This window comes from Ischnura elegans, chromosome 1 (assembly GCF_921293095.1).
Source record: "Ischnura elegans chromosome 1, ioIscEleg1.1, whole genome shotgun sequence".
NCBI classification, from domain to species: Eukaryota; Metazoa; Arthropoda; class Insecta; order Odonata; family Coenagrionidae; genus Ischnura; species Ischnura elegans.
The window spans coordinates 162,328,764-162,349,488 of record NC_060246.1 but is presented as its reverse complement, the minus strand read 5'-3'; the positions used below and the strand labels follow the sequence as shown (position 1 = coordinate 162,349,488).

Here is a 20,725-nt window from a genome sequence, read left to right as displayed (position 1 = left end):
GACGTCAGTCGATGAATGCAGTGCCACCTACAGTAACGTACACCCAACCAGCGCTTATCTACGTAAATGCCGTCAAGAACTACTTTCAAGATGAATAAAAAACTCAGTTTTGTAAAAAATTTTAATTTCAACAGAACATTATGTACCTGGTCATGTGATGGACAAAATACTATTTCTGTTTCCCAATAGATTGATCCAATTCCAAAGATGCACAGCTTGTAAATAGTCTCACAAGCGAAGTGATTTACCATGAACAGTTACGTTTACAAAATATTGTTTGTACTCTCATGGTCTTGGATTATTCAGCTAATCAAATCCATTCAAGTGCTGGGTCGAGGACATCATAAATGAATATTTCACAAACAGGTAGTCTAGCAAGACTGGAAATTATAATCATGTCAAATTCATTGTAAAAATAGAGGTTCTAGGTAACGTTCCAGAATTAATTTACATAATTTAAAAATTGTCAAGCCATTTCAAGAAATTCATACATCAGCCAAAGCTGGAGTTGCCTAATTAAATGGAATACTAATACCTAGATTCTAAGTTATGGTGCAATAGGTACTGTACAAAAGTTCTGGTCGTTGCAATCACCAATCTTCCAAAAACAATGCTGACCCAAGGGCACCGGCTGTATTCTTGGCAGAAATGATGTCCTCAGTCCAGCATGGACTTTCAAACATCAATTTTCTACTCACGGATAGGTGGCCACAAACTCATTTGTCCACGTTTACTTTAGAATGATAATTCATACAGTCACTTCTCATTGGTCAGGTCATAAAAGTGTAGGGTCTAGTGCTTCTTCCTATGTAAACCACTTATTCCTCACACCACACATAACTTGTGCTTAACACCTCAATTTCTCCTCAAACACACCATCAAGGATCAAGTCAGATGATAATCCAGATTTGTAACCACAAAATGTGAAATTATAGATAATCAACTTTTGCCAAAAACACAGCTGAATCTTATACATCTTGACCTTCTTCGGCATCATCATGCTTCCTCTTTTTACCACGAGGTGTTCCACCTGAAAAGATAAATATAAATGTTACGACTGAGTTGATAAAGCTTGACTGAACACCGCAAATCATGCGGTCAATAGGATAGTGGCAATCACCTTCTTCTGAAGCAGGAGCTGCAGCTGGAGCAGCTGCTTGTTCTTCTTGCTCCTCATTGGCATTGCCATACTCCTCCTCTTCATAATCATCTATGTCATCATCCTCATCATCTTCATCTTCAACTCCCTCCTCTGCATAGTAGTCCTCATTATCAGTGTCATCCTGAAATAAACCCATCCATTATCAACAAATCTTAAGCTACTCAATACAACACACACTATTCAATAACAATTCTAATGAATCCAGGATAAAGTGAGAGCATTCTCTAAGAAAAATTATAGATTTGACATTCACAAATATCCACACTCATTAGAGGGACATTTTAGGGTAAAATGAGCCTTCCAAACTTTCTATTTTGAATTGGTACTATCAAATGCGGTAACTTGATTAGCTTCCTCAAAACTTTGTACTCAAGTCTAGATGTGTGATACAAGTATAAGTACCATTCCATTCCCTATTTGAATGGACAGGTATTCCTGTACATAAGGAACTTTTAACAAAGGTTCTCAATTCCCTCTCATATATTAAAACTTTAGTACCCGAGATAAAGGCAAACTTTGAAAAAGATGCACTCACTGTATGGCAAAATTATTATCCGAAGAAGTATTATGAGGAAAGACCTCACTGCAAATTAGGACCCAGATAAGTTTTCACCACTAAAAGTTTGTATTTCAAGCCCCAAATTAAAGCCTGTAAGTTGTATGCTGACAATTCCAAGTTTTCCAAGCTAAGAAATTATACTAATGATACCTGAACGACATATTTCTATAAAATTCTGTTCACATATGAAGTACTGGAGGAATTTGACATATATTTTTATATTCAAGAAATGACAGCCAGTGAAAACTCAATAAAACATCCCACAGTGCCCAAAAAAATTATTGCAATGGAAAATTACTGTCTTACCGGGGGTGGAGCAAATAATGCCACTGAAAACCTATAGTCAACACGTTTAAAGGAGCTGGGTGGTTTGTTGGAAGTACTCACAGAAACTTAATTCATGGATAAATGCCGAAAGAAAGGGAAAGGGCAAACTATCTCTACTTGACTCAAAGAACACCAAAGGCATTTCGGACTTATTTGATCAGCAGCTCTTGGAATCAAACTCTGAAAAAAATTATGATCACCAGAGCTAAGGCCTTTATAAGACTAGGCAGCCAGGCAACGTCGCCAGTGACGTAACTGGCTGCTCAGCTTGTCATGGGTCATTGATTCTTATGGATGTTATTACACAAGGATAAACTGCGACGTAGCCACACTTTAGCGACTGACAGGCTGCAGAGCCCCATCACCACTCCGGTCACCACTGGCTATCCGTACTGGCAACTCCGAGTTGTAGCATACCGAGAATAATTCGAAGCAAGGGTTATCTTGCGACATAATTGTCAATTTAGGGCTTATTTTCAAAAAGTAGTCAAGTAAAAAAATTTAAAACGTCTGAAATCAACAAATCTGAAGAAGATGGGACAGATTACAAAAAATGGAGAAGGCGGCAGACTGGAAAAAATTTACTCTCTGAGAATCTCGAACTCCGGTCTTTCAAAAGGAAAACACGGTACGCCAACATTAGGCCAAAACGTCCTTGAAACAATGAGCGAAATTTTTTAATTAAATTCAATGTGAGTGTATTTTTCAATTTTTAAATCTTTTTTCCCTTTAACCCGGGATAACATGGACAAAACCCTTCAACGGTATTCCTATCTAGGAGTCTACTTTCAAGTAAAAAAGGTTTCATCTTCCTACTTGACATCACTTACGAAAAGTCTCCTTGCAAGTGTAAACATTTAATAAGTGAATTGTAAGGTTAAAGATAATACTGGAACCTGCTGATAAGCATATTGTTTAGCAGGACCTTTAAAATTTAACACTTGCATTTTATTTAACGGTAAAAATTAGTGAATATAAATGTTTCATTTGAAGATATACTTAACTGTACAATTTTATAAAATGACAATATATTTTTCAGAATTCATTTTAAATACTGTAAAATTTTGTAATATTCTATGTATTTTGATTATTTATTTGATTGTATGTTTACAAATGGCTATTTTTTCTAATGTTAAACTATCATTAGAGAATACATATAACTTTCAAATGTATTACTTAAATAATTATCCATGTAGTTAAATTATTATGATATTTGTATCAGGATTGAGGAGCCTTAATGAAATGTAATGATTAGCCAAATGTGATAGCACTTTCATATTTATAAACTGGATAACATGTATGCAATACGAGTGCAATTTTTCCAGCGAGAAGATATTGAATTGTGCATAGCATACCACTTCAGGTAAAAAAAAAACATTTGAAAAGGCAAAAGATGACATGATAAAGGTGAGAGACATTAGCCAACCTTAGAAAGGCGATGATAATAATAATTCTAAATTTATGTCACCTAATCCGTCTATTTTCTCTAGGGTATTGTAACCAGCAAGTGAATCAGTCTTCGCCAGACAAAAAAAACTCTTCCTCCAACACAGGTATCCTTGCCCAGTTTCATGGAGAAAAAAGGTTATGTCAAACCACAAGTGAAAGAGGCGATAAAAAATAACAAGGGTAATAGCTGAAATGATAAGCATTGGCAGCTAATGATTTCCAACATCGGAAACCAAGGAGTTTTAGGCACTTGTTGCATTTGCAAACAAGGTTACTGCATGGTTACTGGAAGAAATTAATTTTTTTGAACTAGTAATGTTCAATAAATTTGGAATGAATGCTTGTGCCTTCAAAAGCTGGAATGCCTAAATGTATTCTCTAAATCAAATGTTTGATAGTTTTATTAATATAATTTATTGTTACGGATTTTAAAAATCACTTAGCAAAATTCTGCATGGTACGTACATACACGTATGCTAAATGCAATAAATGAATATGGTGATATGTAGCATTTCCACAGAAGCCAATGAACATTCGGAAAAATTTTCAGGTGTAACCTACATTCAAGTAATTGATCAATTCACCGGAAATACCGTTGTGTCTCGTCCAAGTAATCCGGACTATCAATCTTCTACTAAATCTAAGTAAATTCTACTAAATAATGTCTGACGACAATTTTAGCATTCCAACCATGTGATGATGACAACTTAGAATGATAAAACCAGGTGGTACATGAATTTGAGAAATACTTCACGAAAAAAAAAACCAATACCATAACAATACGCTTCACATTATTACCCTATTTTATATGTTATTCATTGCCACACCACTGAAAAGAGCACTATTTGGTCTTTAGGTCAGGGTTTTCATGACATTTAACAATTAAATGCACGTGAACATCCACACCCTGAATGGATCAACCTACCCAGGTGGGACTAATTGGCAAACATCAGTTTGGCAGGCAAGGTCTTAAGCCTGCTGCGGCCAACAAATGAAATTTAGTAACTTGAATCAGCTTTTGTGTAATTTGGTGCTTGTGGACATGTGAAACCTAATTGTTTATAGATAGGTAGGGCATGGTAGCATTGGGAGAATAATTAAGTAAAAACTCTACTAGGCCAATTTTGTCAAATAGAGGCAAATTAACGCCAAGATTACATTACTGATATTATGGTGATCAATGAGTCAACCCTTTTGCACCATAATGGGATATTTTAATTTACTTCTAATTGCTGACCCTACCAGGATATGTTCTAAGCAAGTGAAAATCTAAGCAAAATAACACTAGATATCTCCAGTTTTATTCCAGTTTCCACAAGAATGGGTAGTTTCGACTTTCGACGAATTTTCCACTTAGTAACAAAGACATCTATCATGCCCCATAAGCTGACTCTCAATAAATGCAAGAAATTTGATGACTTAAAAATCATGCACTCATTGGCTATCTTTAACACAGAACCAGAGAGCATAAAACTAAACAAAATAATCCCCACCACTTAAGTTTGGTCACCATAAATTCAGTGAAGTAGACACCTCAGCCAGTTTGAAAGTTTTGTTAACGTCAACAATTAGATTTACCTTGAGATCTGGATCATACACTTTCCCTAAATCATATTCATCATTCTTGACTGGTGAATCTCCATCAGAATCATCTTCATCAAAACTTGAGGAACCTGCTGGATAGAAAGGCAAACTTAAATGACAAACAATTCATAATTATGGTATGGTCTACAATAAGGAATGTTAAACTAAGAATTCGTATTTTTAGTCTCAATTAATTCAGAACAAATATATAAATATGATTTTGGAATAGAAAAATCATTTGTTAAGAAATACCAGTGTTATCCAATAAAACTATCTTACTATTGCTCCTAATTAGATTTTATAATGTAGTAGATACACATACACCAACAGCATGAACCACGGATCTCTCACGAGTAGTGATACAGAAATTTTACTATTTTTTGCATACTTGCCACAGAAATAAAATTAATTGCCGAGGAAGGACAAGTATGGCAAATTGGTCCTCGGGAGGCATTCCAAAGATTCTTATCCGTACTGTAGGTCTTGGTGATCCACTCACCTGGGCTTAACATTTATCCCCTTAATTCACAGTAATTTTGATGTTATCCATGAAAATGTGACTGTGGGACTTGATTTTAAAATTTCCCGTCCATAGTGAAAAAATTAGAAATTGAAAATACGTAGTGCTAAAATACTACATGAGGAATAATGGGTTATATTTTGGAAGATATTAGATTTTTTTTACTTTAACGGCTGCAGTACTGCGATGTGGAAGGCAAGGTAAAACCACCACATTATTACCCCATACGGTCGCAACTATTCCAAATTTAAATTATCTATTATCTGTTCATTTTATCTCTGCGGGGCAGCTTTCGTGAGATCCCAAACACTCTCGGAGGGCCTCGCTGAAGGGGGAGGGGCCTCGCTTAAGGGGAAGGGGTAGTGCCAAGAGAGAGAGCAGGAGCGACCTTAATGTTGCCAAATGTACGTAGCCGCCCGTGTGTCTCACTGAAAAGGTGTGACTCATACATGGCCACAGATATTTTGGGCCCGGCGGCGAAACAATGCATACAATGTATACCTACTCATTTAGAGGGGATTGAGGATAATCCCATCTCAGAAGCCACGATATTGTCCGCTAAATGCGAGACCGAAGGTGAAAGGCATACATAGGCGTAACATTCTTATAAACGGGGAGTGCAAGGGAATTCCCAAGGATGAGGATGCAAAAAGAATGGAGAAAAGTAGCGCGACGGGTATTTTATTAAATAATTTGTTTTGTAACTTATTGCTGGAGTGGTGTGGATAATAAATCAACCTCCTCGTCTTCCCTCCCGTCTTCATTGTCTTCATTTTCAGAGTCACTTTCCGTGAGCTGTATAGTTATCGGCTCCATAATAGCATCCCTAGCAATTTCTTTTTTCAGATCATCATCTTGCAGCTGTTCTGCGTGATGGACACATGCAGCCCAATTCCTTTTCCCGTTGAAAATAACGAAGAACATTAAACACAATGCTCTTTGCGCTACTGCGAAGCAGCATGTTGACTTTCTTCTCTATAGCGCCTTCAAAAACCATCCAAAGTATCCAAAACTATATAGCTTGTAATACCCAAAAGTAAATACGGAGTTGAGGAAAAGAGTTAGGGTTTGGTAAGAAAGGGATCGGAAAAGTACTGAGAGGGAATAGGTGGAGAGAGGGAGTCGGTGCCGATGGGAATGCAAAAGATGAATACAAATTTTCTGGAAAGGAGATGGAAAAGGATTGAAGTGGAAGAATAAGGAACAGTAAGTTATAAGTTGGATTTAAATGGAAGAATCGAAGAGCACCAAGAGAACACGCGAGATTTGGCAACACAGTTAGCAGATTCATAAAGTTGGCACGACGGAGGTCTGAGAGCGACTGAAGTTCCGAAGTGCTAGGCCACGCCTACTGTCTGCTGATTGGCAGAGGGAAAGTCACGTGTAGATAAACTTTCCCTCCTCTCACCCCTACTCGGTTAAGCCACACCAGCTCACCCGCAAAGATAAAGTGAACAGACCCTAACATGATGAAATTCTCCCAGGCAACAAATTCTGAAGGAAACTAGTCCCCCATTTGGATCTCCGGGCGGGGACAACCCAAAAGGGTACATCGATACATCAATAGGGTGGTTTCCTTTTACCTTTTTATTGCCTAAATCGAAAGATTATTACTACTGGGATATGTATTCCACCCTTTCAGATTTTTAAATGACGATATCTATATTTCGCGATTAAATGAAAAGTGAAAATTTTCAAGCGTGCGAAAACGTGATGGCTAAGTATGAACGCCGGGAAAAGCCCATGTGATGTCATTCTGGTTCTCACTGCCGCAAAGTGAGGTGACCTTGGATCGAGGACGTGTGCGCCGCTAGGCGCAGGCTGCTAGCAGGTAGCAGAGTACCCTGCTAGCATGTAGCGCTTGGCATAATTATGGATTATTAATAGCATATCAAACGAAGGAAACTTTCCGACCATAGCCAGTTTTAATAAGTGATTATTAAGACATGTTTCCCTGAGCTCTGTGCCTCATGCATGCATTTGTAATCTCAGACGATGTAAAACTCCTATCTACTCGTATAGAAACTAGGTCCCTGTGACATCACATGGAGTGGCATCACATGGGCACCTATCTTGACTTTTTCAAATGCGGTTCAAATTGACCATTGCCATTTGCCTAAACTGGGATTTCTAAAACCAAATAATTTGTATATCATGAATACACTAATGGTGGGTAACGAATCGCAATCAATGCCTTTCATTTTCTTTGATGAAGGAAACTACCCTATTGTGATAAAGTTATGAGGATAGGTGCATGGAACAAGAGATCACTTAGGACTTGCGGTAAGCTAGAAAACCTTAAAGTGGAAATGGAAAGAATATAGACTTGCTAGAAATCAGCAAAATGAAGTGGCCTGAGGAGGGAGACTTTTGGAGAAGAAGCTATAGGATTATACGCACAGGAACTACATATTAATGGTAATACTAGGGTTGGGATAATGCTCAGAAATAGCGCCAGAATGCATGTGAAAAGCTTCCTGCAGTACAATCAAAGGATAGTTTTGGTAAATTTAGAGACTAAGCCGCTAGATACTGTAGTGGTAAAGGTTTACATGCCAACGACAGACTACGAGGATGAAGAAGTTGAAGACGTCTACAATGATATCAGGGAAATAATGAAACAGGTAAGGGGTGAAGAAAACCCTATTGTTTAAGGTGATTGGAATGCTGTCGTCGATGAAGGCCAGGATAGAATAATAACCGGAAAATATGGATTAAGAAATCGAAATGAAAGAGAAAGGCTCCTGGAATTCTGCACAGAATACAAATTAGTGGTTGCCAACACACTATTTAAGAATCACATGCAAAAAAGATATACATGACAAATGCAAGGAGACAAAAGATTTCAACTAGACAACATTTAGTGAAGCAGAGGTTTAGGAACCAGATGAAGGGCTGTAAAAGCTACACAGGGGAAGATATCGACAGTGATTATGATATAGTGATGATGAAATGCCATCTGAATTTCAAGACATTAAAGAAATCAGTGAAGATCGTAAGGCAATTTTAAACGCATGGCAAAATTAAAGGAGCCAAAATATCAACAGGCCTTTCAAGTTATGGAGAGCAAAATAAGATTAGATCAGGCTAAAAAAATCAGCGGAGAATAGCTGCACAAATATCAAAAGTGGGCTTCAGGAGGCTGCTAGAAAAGGTCTAGGGAGAAGAAAATGTGTTAAGAAAAAGCTATGGATCACAGATGAAGTCCTAGACCTCATTGAAGAACTGAGAAAGTATAAGAATACAAATACTGAGGAAGGACAGGCTTGCTACAAGAGAATGAAGAACGAGATTTGATGCAAAGCGAGGAAAACCAGAGAAGCGTGGATGAGGAATATATGCGAGGACGTGCAAAATAACCTCATACAAGGGAAAGTGTAAGCAGCCTATAGAATAGTGAGGAACCATTTCAAGGAATGAAGCACAAGATGTAATACCATGAGGGAAAAGAATGGAAATATTCTAATTGAAAACAAAGACTAAGGCGAGAGAATGGAAGGAATACCTGGAGGAATTATACGACAGAACCAAACTTAGCTCAGAAGTTCTCGAAGAGGAAAGTGAAGTTGAAAAGGATGACATTGGAGCGAGTATCTTATGATCGTAATTTGACGCTGCAATAAGAGATCTGGGAAAGAATACGGCCCCAGGAATAGATGACATTCCAGAAGATTTAATCAAAAATGCAGGAGAAAAAGTCTTAACTCAACTGTATAAAAATATCTGCGATATGTAATCAACAGGAAATTTACCTATATACTTCAAGAAGAATATCATTCCCATACCCAAAAAGAGGAGAAGTACGAAGACTTTAGGACCATAGAAAAAATTAGTATGCTGCGATTTGCTGACGACATAACAGTCGAGTTAGTGGAGGATTTGAAGAGACTTTGACAAATATGGAAAGGAAAATGGCCAGTATCAGCTGAAAATCAACAAAAAGATGACTAAGATGCAGCAAAAGAGAGGAGGCTAAGACAAACATTAGCCTAGGGAATCATAAGCTTGAAGAGGTGAAGGAGTTTATTTACTTGGGAAGCCGAATTACCAACGATGGGCGAAGCAAGAAAGAAATAGTCAGTAGAATAGCGCAGGCAAAGACGGCTTTTTACAAAAAGAAGAATCTTCTAACAGCTGAGAATACAAGCATAGAAGCAAGGAAACAATTCATCAGATGCTAGAACTGGAGTATGTTTCTCTATGAAAGCGAGGCTTGGATGTTTACTGCAGCAGAGAAGTCAAGAGTGGAGGCATTTGAAAAGTGGTGCTACCGAAGAATGATGAAGATGAATTGGATTGACCGTGAAAGTAACGAGGAAGTGCTAAGAAGAGTGGGAGAAAATAGAAGCCCCCAAAAAACCTAAAGCAAAACACAAGACAACTTAGTTGGCCACATTTGAGGAACGACGGCCTGATGAAGACTATTGTAGAAGGACAAGTGAGGGGAAGAAGGGCAAGGGACGGCCCCGAATGAGTTACATAGGACATAGGGTTATAAAGGATGTAAAAGAGAAGAAATGTCTCTATAAAAAGGTTAGCGGATAGGAGAGAGAAGTGGGGAGCTGTATCATCTAAGGATTGTTGACTAATGATGATTAGGTTTTATTTCCAACATTAAAAAAGCTTTGAAAATTGAAAAAAACTATTCCATAAAGTGAAGAGCTGAGGTACACAAAATATATGTAGCCATTAAATGCTTAGCATGTATACGTAAATCTCTCAGGGGGTCTGATTCACCACACTTGTCAAGCCAGTGCCTTTGCGTTTCAAAGAATAAATTTACGTATACATTGATACAGAAATGCTAATGCAGAATACCCATTTTAGAAGTGAGCATAACATCACGGACTACGAAACCCTCAGGCATTGCCCATAACAATCACCTTCCCACTGCAGCAATCTAAAACGTGTCATTTGACCTAGAGGTGGACTGTTCACTGTGGTAACATTCAAAAGCCATTTCAGATGGGAAATGATATTGGAAAGTGGCAATATTTTCTCAACCAGGCCATTAAAGAATTAGCTCAGGGGGATGTGTTGCCACCCAGTGTTCATATATTGGGATAGGTCTTCATTCAATACACTTCTTCACAAAATGTACTGTTGAAAGCACATCAGGTTGAGCAAACATGTGATGTGTGTAAGATAGCTCCTGTACATTAAACATCAATGGACACATATACTGGATGCTTGAACATAATACATGAGATAGCATTAATTGCACTTCATCACAAAAGAGACCTCGCATGGTAGCCATTCACAATAAAACTATTGAAAAATTTTCCATCTCAGCTCATCAAGTTACATTTTAAAAATTAGCGCACTGAAAAAATATTTTGATTTTTTAAACCTAATCATATTCTTAGTTAAAATCAACATAACATCAAATTAGAAAGTAGTGAAACATACATTGGATTGGAAGTTGGTAGAACAATGAGAAGTTGTTAACCAATTGGGTTACCATAATTCTTTGAAGCTGCAAGCTCAGGCACACCATTTACAAAAACTTTAACTGCAAATGACTACTAATCAGTTTATGCAAGAAAGGGCCAATTTTTAGCAGACTTAGCTTTGCCAATTTTGAAAATAAATGAGTTAATATGGGGGAAGTAGCTTGGAGCAGGGATAATACGATTCAAGGCATTTCTATTTATAAGTTCGCCTGAAAAAGCCCACCTTGGATCATGTTCACCCTACAATCTCTTCTCTCAGTTGCCTTGGAATTATTTAGTCCATGAGTCCACGTAATAGTGTAAACTAAAAACGAAGTTGGTGGGAAGATGGGAAACCCTCCAATATGTTTCTTTCCCGAAAAGTTCTGAACAAGTGATGCATGGGTTAGAATCTTATCCAATGGCTGGGTCTTTAAGGGTGGGTTTTACTCAGGATAGCAGGAGTAGTAAGACCAACAAGAACTGTATCATAAAAATGCTTGCATAGACATCAGCAATGTCCCAAAAATTAACAAGAAGAAAGCAGAAATAAATGAAGGCTGAGCATGTAGAAGGAGGTCAATAAGGGTGGAGAAATTATAAAGAGAGAAGGAAAATATTATAATATTTATCCGAATGGTCTAAGTTCCTCAAATTCAAAGTCCCTGACCACCCACAGACAAGTCCTTTGTTTCCCCATGACTACTACTACTACTACTCTCTCTACTTTAGACTGAAACGTAATATTTACAAACAGCAATAGTCAAAGGAATACCGAATTTTTCAAAAATATATTTTGATTCCAATTTCTCCATCTGTTGGTTATTTGCACATCGGTTGCCATATAACAAAACCTGGAAGGGAGGTATGCCAGCGAAACTGCTGTCAAGATTTTGTGCCCAATTAAACAGTAAACATTACTCAAAATGTGTATACATACAATGAACTCATAAAAATTTATGAGACAATTCTTATTCCACAACAAATACTTCATCTCACCGAGGATGTAATACCCAGATTTTCCTGACCCATCAAGCATATGCTGAAACTATGCAAGGTAAGATAGACCCAGGGAATTTTAAAAGGGTGCAGGATCACATTTAGAGGTGGTGAAAAGTCAATGAAGGGTAGCTATGGTGCTAATTATGAAACTGGGTAAGAAGGTAGAAGCCAATGATCAGGCAAGGAATGGGAGTCCAGTGGTAGCAACTAAGGCACTTCCCACAGATATTGCAAAGGTACAGAAGTTAACAAAAAAAAATAACAAGGAAAAAAGAGTGAGTGAGGTATACACATTAACATTGCAATGAAATAATTAGGGAAACCCAAGATAAGTAAAATCTGGCGTAAAGAAAAAACATTCTACATCAGATTCATAAGTACTATTTTAATCCTTCCGTGACTGTGCGGGGTAATGCAGTTACCCCAAATTATGTTACTGTTGTACAAGTTCATATTTTTATTTTGTCCCTTTGATATTTTTTACATTTGAGCTCAACCACTTTGTAGTTATTTAGGTGACTAACCATTTTTTTTTCAAGCCAAATTGATTTTTAAAATTTCAATTGTTATTGGTTGGGTAACTGAGTTACGTGCACTACTGTTGGCAGGAAGAAAAAAGCCTTGTTTGTTCTTTGAGTGCAGAGATAAAAGTTAAATGCAATTAATTTTAGTATATTATTACTTTAATAACACCAATATCCTACATAATGACACCTTTTGTACCTCTTTTTTCATAGCTTTTCGTCAATGTACAGTAACAATAGCAAAATATGAAAGATTCCTGCCATTCCCACAAAATCAACGTAAAAACCTAAATGTAGCCTGCAATGTATTTATACATTCCACAAAACAAGATATGATATAATTAAAAAAAGAGCCCTCGTGTTCAATTACTAAAATACAACACATAATTTATGAATTATAAACGGGGCGCCTGAGATACCCCACACAGTTGATCGGGTAAGTTTTCTAGGTGTAGTCGTGGAAGAGTTGAGAAGAAGGCTAAGAAAATGGAATGAATTTTTGACAGGAAAAGAAATAAAAACGATGTTAGATGCAGGAGTTGATTGTGGGTGGAAGGGTACTAATGTCAAGTGTAGATTGTGGGTGACCATGAACTTAATAACTAGTGTCGTAAGGGTTTTAATAACTGGTAAATTCATTGTGCAATCAATGCAGCATGAATACATTACAAGAACACCAAAATCCTAAGGATTAGTATACATTTGAGAACAAGAATGTGAGCCATCAAAATAGATGTTCACTAAACATGAACAGCAACTATTCAGAGAATACAATGGAATTAATTTGGCATGGCATAATAATTAATGTCTACAAACAAGCTGACGTGGAAGGAAACCCTGAAGAAATGCAGAGATCAAACCATCACCGTGGAAACCTACGTTCTAACATTACAAAGGAATACAAATAAGAAAGAAATGAAAATATATAATGACAAGAGTAATGTGTAAGAAGGCAAATGAATGACTATAAAGGCTTGATAAGATACAATGTTTTACATGGAGAAACATGGATATTAATGAAGGAGAATAGCCTCAATTTTTTTGCAAAGTACGAATAAATGATGGAGAAAAGATATAGATGAATATAACACATTAAGTTCTAAACATGGAACGTTAGAACATTAAACTAACTACCAGAGAGTTAAGGCAAGAAGTTGGGGATATAGCAGATGCTTGCCAGAGGAGGATGAGATTGAAAGTATGAACAGACAAGCACCTAATGTTGAACTGAGGAGAAAATCCAATGATGGCTCAGATGGAATGGGCTGAGGGGATTTATTCACTGGAAAGCAAACCTAACAGCTAAAATGCCTTCAATTTTACTAAATATAGAGAAACTTGTTCCCCTGCACTTTCTTCTAGCAGCGTTGGTCTTCAAATACTGACCAAGATGCCATGTGCTATGAACACCACCTGGGATTTTTTCTTCCTTCAGGTTATGGATGATGGTACCTCATTAATTGCTAGCAGGGACTACATATGGCTGAATTTCTCAAGGTGAAATAAAGAATAATGAAGAGATTTAAAATGCCTGCCTAAAAGCTTGGCATACAAATTTTTACACCGTGGTTGGGCTGAGGGTCAGGACTCCTCCCCTCGACTTTTTTTGCCAACACCACAAAAATCGTGAACTCTATCAACAAGAGCAAAAACCTAGTTCTACAGTTGCGAGGCCAAACCCAAACTTTTAACACTATAATATAGATATAAAGACATACAGTACTCAAGATCTCACCATGAATGAATTCATTGCATGCTTCCGAAAAATCTGGTGGATTTCTAAAATCACTGCAGTGTGTTTAGAAGAGAATGTCATTAGCATCTCGTTTATGCATCCACATGGTCCATCGAATTGTTTCACATGACCCAAAGTAGAATGTGAAGAGCCATTGAAAAATACTCTTTGAAAATTGCGACTCATTCAACGTTTCCAGTCAGTAGCAGTGGTTGTTTGCACGCATTGGATGCCATGGAAGTGAACAAGATTGAACTTGCTTTCAGTAAATAGATGTAACTAATCTTTCAGATATGAACTGTTCACTGTTATGAATGCTGAGTAGAATGAAACTTCATTTTTCCCCCCTTTAAGGTATGCAGTGTTAGTGTAAAAGAGTCCAGAACATGCCTAAATTTGACATGCCTTAAAACAAATACATAGTATATAAATACTACCTTTTCTTATTTTTTTAATTGATAGCAGGACATTTAAACTACCCACTGAGAAATTTTAAAGAAAATAAAAGGTGGCCTTTTTAGTAATAAATTGTTAAATAATGACTTATTTTTATTGTTTAAACAAGTCCTAATTGTTTATTATTGCTTTAAATGACTTGCAAGTAATGCCAGAATGTGCATAAATGAATTCTCTTCAAAATGAAACAATACCTACTGCTTTATGGGCCATAGTTCCTTAGTAATCAGCATTTATGTGATTTATCATTTTTTCTCTGAGGCCTGACTCTGCAATGTTCAAAGGATGGTAACCTTATAACGGTTCAGTTCTGAGATGAGATACAGTGATCATTATTCATCATAAGGATACCGCTTTCAAATATATAACTTTCAGGAAAATTGGTCATGGTCACCTGACACCCCTCTGCCTGATTTGAGATTAAGTCCCCCAGCAATTCCTCGACATGGGCAACATAATCATCACTTCTTTGTCACCCAAAGAGTTCTAACACATGCTTCAGACTCCAAGGCAAGCTCATTTCTCTTTATGATTCAGGTGTTTCATAAATGTCGAATCTTGGAATAATTTCCTATTCTGGGGGCCCACAAATTTCTCTTCCTTGGTTTTAGCTTCACTAAAACAAAGCCTTTAAGTTAAAAATTGAAATTCAGCTCCTGCCTTATTGATTGCTTTCACAAAATATTTCATCAGTCCTAGTTTGATGTGCAATGGTGGCAAGTGAATATTTTCTGTAAGAACCAGGGAAACATGAGTGACACTTTTATAACCATGAGTGAAGCTTTCTCACAGAGGCCAGTTCCATAGAATGTAATGTTTTTCTCGGGCACAGCTGTTGTATTCACAAAGGAAGCAGTTCAGAAGCAGCAATAGTTTTGACCAAGTATTTAGTCAAATTAATGTGTGGTACAGCAAACACTTGGAGCTTAATCTTTACCCTGACAGCCAATTTTACTCTGACACTGATATTTTACTCTGACAGCCTATTTGGCAGTCAGAGTAAAATTTATATGCAGTTTTAAGAATTAAAGAAATGGGCTATTGTTGCGATGTGTAAGTAAAGTCACCGCAAACATAGCAGAAGCGATGAGGATTTTTACACACGCGTAACATAGTTACACATTAAATCACGGTAATAATCACAAATCAAGCCCACATACTGACATTCACTAGGAAAAAGCCGGAGTAAAACAACTTCTACTGTTTTGCACAATTTAAACTACTTTGAAAATGTCAATATACATAATTGATTTGAGTGGCTGATACTTTGTGGAACTCCATGATTAAGGACAAAGAATACTTTTTAATTCCAATGAGAGTATAAAAATCTCAATCTCATATTACTAGTATAATTAGAAAGTATTACTTTTCCTATTTTAGCTGCGAAAGCAAGAGAATTGCTGTCCAAGCCTGAGCAGGACAGGCGGGAGAGGTCGTAGTAAAGTGAATCTTCCGAGCCATTGCTGTATTTTTTAATTGCTCTTGCTATGCTATGCAGAATAATATGTATTTTCATTATTACTGATGTTTCTAGTTGTTATATATTTTTATCATTCAGGGGAGGATGATGTGAAATGGAAGCTGGAAATTTTTTTAAATACTTGAGAATTTGAGAAAAAAAATGCAAAATTGATCATTTTTAATGCGTATTTAAACAATTTACGGAGACTTATCCCCCCCCCCCAATCTACCTCCTTACCATAAATATTAATTTTTTTAGGATTTTGCTTCTATCAAAACCCCTAGAAAAATTTTAAATGCTAAAATAATCCTTTTAATTCCTCCAAATGACCAAAAAGTGATAAAAATTGGAGGGGGGAGCTCCCCCAAAAATGGTGGGTGATGGGAAAAAACGGAGTTCATATTCGTATTTGGGAAGTTATTTTACAAAAGAATCAGCAGGAATGGTGTCAGGGCCGATTTTCATGCTGTCCAGTGTCATTCATCTGTGGATGTGAGATCAATTGGGATGAGGCACTATAGAGGCTCCTTACGAAAAAATTATGCTTCTGCTTACGTCACATGACAAGATCAACATCAATAAGTTTTCATAGATTTATTGAGAATGCAAGAGGATTTGTCAATAGTGTGTGGATGAATTCATTCCACTAAAGGGAAACTTAAAGCAACTTTACATACTTATGCTACCTTTACATGACTACTTTAATGCTCCAACTACTGATAACTGCAGGCACCTACCTTTACAATGGGATTTCTCTTCTTTTTTAAGATTATAGAACATAATTTATTTTCACTTTACCTACTCCAGTTGCTCTCATAACATTTGTACTAGTGTTTTGTGACAATATCTTGCACTCTATTATATTTCCTGAAGTAACATAAATTCACCTGAATGGATATCATCAGAAGTACTCTCACCAATTAATTTTACATCTTCAATGGCTATTGCCGGCATTTAAAAATCTGAATGGACAAAACCCATACTTTTTAAACCCATTTAGAATTTCAGCAATTGCAAATATGCACACAAAATGTAATAGGAGAAAATTAATGCAGAGCATTACAGAATAGATTAAAGCTGAAATAAAACATTAGCTAATGGATTCTCATCATCTAGAAAACTGAAGTGAAAATTGTGAAGGCTCATTAACCAGAACTTCCCATTGATAATAGCTACAGGACGATCTGATCCTACCGCAAAGCTATAAACACGAAACGATGAATTTATATGCAACACTTCCTCCAATAATCATATTTATTTTACCACTACATACTTACTCAAAACTAAACATAATTCATCATACTGAAATACAAGGTGAACATTTAATGAGAAATCAAACACCTTGGTTATCTGACCTATTTTGGTTGGAATCCCTAACAGATGATACACTCATTGTAATTTCCTAAGCAATTGATACCAGCCTTGCTTTTGCTACATATTTTGGACTCATTCTATTGACACAATAATTACTTGAAGTAGGAAGAGGAAGACAAGGAAAAATAGATGAGGGCAGGAAATGCAAATATTGACTATCAAGGTGGAATGGTTAGAGAAGTTTTTTCAACAGATAATCCTTAAGTTGGTCTTCGCATGGTTGATAAGGGAGGCTCAATTGTACCAGTGACAGACAGAAAGAATGAATCACTTTTTCATGCATAAATAGAAGATCAGAAAAACTAAAATGACAAGAAATTCACCAACTAATACATATGAACAGCAGAAAACATACGAAGAAAAGCAGAAAACTTGATGGTGATTCTAAAAATTCCAAGATGACTGTTATTTCACTTTGATCACTATAACCAGATTAAAAAAAGGAAAGACTTATTAAGCTAGTTATATCTGACAAAGACAATGACTTACTCGAGTTTTCACTGTCGGAGTCTTCATCATTCCCATTCACCTCCTCCTCATCTGTGGTCATCTCTTTATCATCCCTGTCCAACCTAGAATAAATTTATTAAATAATTATAATGAAAAAAATATGCACCCCTCATGCCCTATGAAGCTAAGCAGTATCATCAAGTCAATCGAAAAGTATGCCTGTCATAGAAATTTAACTGAACCCAGCCCTGCCCCATAAAAACCCTAAGAGACAACAGAAAACAAACAATTTTTTGACAAAAAAAAACTTCAGAACAGCACATATTACTCCATAATTCTAATAACTAACTTAAAAATTAGACTGATTCACAATATTATCTTCTCAGTCCTTTTTGATGGACAGGTCAAGTTGAGAGCTCAAATAATCACTTAGAAATGGCCATTTAAAGCAAACCTATCCGAAGACAACATGGTCACACATCATTAATAGGAACATCAAAAGAAAACATACATACCCATCAAGATAGGTGAGACTGGGGAGGAGTTCGAACACCTTTTCTTTGTAACACTCAAGTTTGTTGGCGAATAAATCCAAGCATTTCAAGTGCTTGAATTCTTGCTATAATGGGAAAACAGTACATTAGCAACAGGGCAAAATTGAATCGTATGAGATACTGCCACATCATCATATTAACTCACAAGAGGTTCTAAAGCTTCAAAATCTGAAATTCTGTTGCCACCAAGATTAATATATATAAGTTTTGGGCTCCCATGCAGGTGATAGAGACCTCCGGAAATCCTGTTGTCACTGAGTTCAATCTAAAAAAAAGTAATCACGATTAGGTTTACCTTCAAAAATCAATTAATTCAAGTTCATTAAACATTGTTCCAATATCACTTCGCTAGAAAGTGATCAAATTTGAGTTAGAATTAGTGAAGAAAATTTGAAAATTCTTCACCTATGAACAACCTCATGAATAGAGTACTCATACTTCTCTAAGGTAAATTGAAATTAATACATTATCACACCTTGGTCAAATTCGGTAACGCAGGAAACCCCCTCAAACTTATGAGACCAACATTGATAAGACTTAAAGTTCGGAGGTTGCTGAATTCGTCTGTGAGGCCAACTATGCTCGTACTTCTGCAATTGTCCAAATTTAACTCTAAAACCTGAAAGGAAAGATGAGAGTAAGTACTAGAACGAACACAAGTTCTAAAAAATGGCACGTCATTAGCAGCCGTGGCACTTCGCTCACGACCCAACACAATAGGAAGGAATTGATTTAAATAATTTAAAATAATAAATTTTAAAACAGTAAAATCACATCACACTGAAATAATGAATGACCCATAACTTACGTCTGGAAGTGTCGGCCATCACGGAAAATGACGAAGAAACGTACCTATGCAATACAAATACTTGAAATTCTGCGGCCATTAACACACAAATATGACATCTGGTCAGCGAAGCGTGGGTACACACGTTGTGTGACACATAAATCGACAGTTTCCCAATGTTTTCGAATGGTGGAGACGCGCGCCTGGGTCCACCACCAGCGTAACCATGCAAGATGGCCGACATGTTCGTAGCGGTTAATTAATACTGTAGAGAAAGATGGTCCGTCTGATTTATAGCAACAACGAGCAATGACATTATACAAGATCCGTAGAACATGGCAAAACCCTTGACCATCCATCGAACGCTCCTATCACAGTCGCCGCGACGTACTTACAATCTAGCGCCGCTCCCGGCAGCCGTTCTATTGATGAGGGCCATGGGGTGGCTGAAAATAATTGTTCGCAATTTCCAATCGTAGCTTTCGCCGATATTACCACTAAATTGCAGCCAAATACGAGTTTACACTGGCTTGAAGGCATATTTCACAGCAGTGAAAATATTTATTCAACATGGCGTCATGGAGGGCATCGAGAGAAAATTTATCTTAACCGCTACAAAACTTCCATTCCCGACTAAAAAGACATAAGAGTACATAAAATTGACTAAGGTCTCCGCAGAAAATTAAATCAACGTTCGCAAAAAGGTATGTCCTAGAGGAAATTGTAGCTAGGGCATTGTTTTCCAACTTGTGCGACGCTTTGTTTACTATTGATACATGCGCATAATTTTGCTTACTTGCCATTGAAAAGCAAATAAAAATTGGAAAATAAACTCCTCAAGCAAAAAAAAACTAGTGAAACATGCTAAGCAACATCGCGCACAACACAAGTCTGATATATCTAATTTCCGCGTCAGGTCATTTGGCATCTTGTGACACTTCGCACGCGACTAATTGTTGTGTCAAGTGGACAACCACATTCATTCTAACCACAGCACGCAGAAATTTAAGAATGCTAGCCACAGCAGCCGGAGCCGAATTAGGTTTGAATTTGATTGGCCATCCATTTTTACAATAATCGCGAAACTTCATCACACATAAGAACGGCATAACGCCAGTAACTTCATTTATAAAAGGGTAAATTATTTTCTCATGTACTCACGCTGCCAGGGGGCTGACCCCGCCTTTCGAGTTCTATCCTTTTCTCCATGCCGTTGTCCAGATCCCAGATACGGCACGCGAGATACGACAATCCTGCTTGAACAACACCTCACTTACACCTCGATTCCTGATTCTGGACCGGGTATGACGGACAGACACCACAACGTATTCGAGGCGGTCTCAATGAA

At 37.0% G+C, this 20,725-nt stretch overlaps 1 protein-coding gene across 2 annotated transcripts; it reads right to left on the bottom strand.

Moving 5' to 3' along the window:
• Positions 1-107: 107 nt before the first annotated feature.
• On the bottom strand, positions 108-20,725 carry LOC124172820 (acidic leucine-rich nuclear phosphoprotein 32 family member A). Of its 2 annotated transcripts, none has more exons than XM_046552314.1 (8): positions 20,539-20,725; positions 19,066-19,209; positions 18,736-18,855; positions 18,552-18,655; positions 18,076-18,158; positions 5,076-5,173; positions 1,121-1,283; positions 108-1,030 (listed from the first exon to the last, which is right to left on the bottom strand). In XM_046552314.1, exons 1-8 carry the CDS (start codon positions 20,584-20,586, stop codon positions 969-971), a joined length of 822 nt encoding a protein of 273 aa, XP_046408270.1. In that variant the 5' UTR covers positions 20,587-20,725; the 3' UTR covers positions 108-968. The 2 variants fall into 2 exon arrangements, with proteins under 2 accessions (XP_046408270.1, XP_046408277.1); XM_046552321.1 differs by having other exon boundaries at positions 5,076-5,170.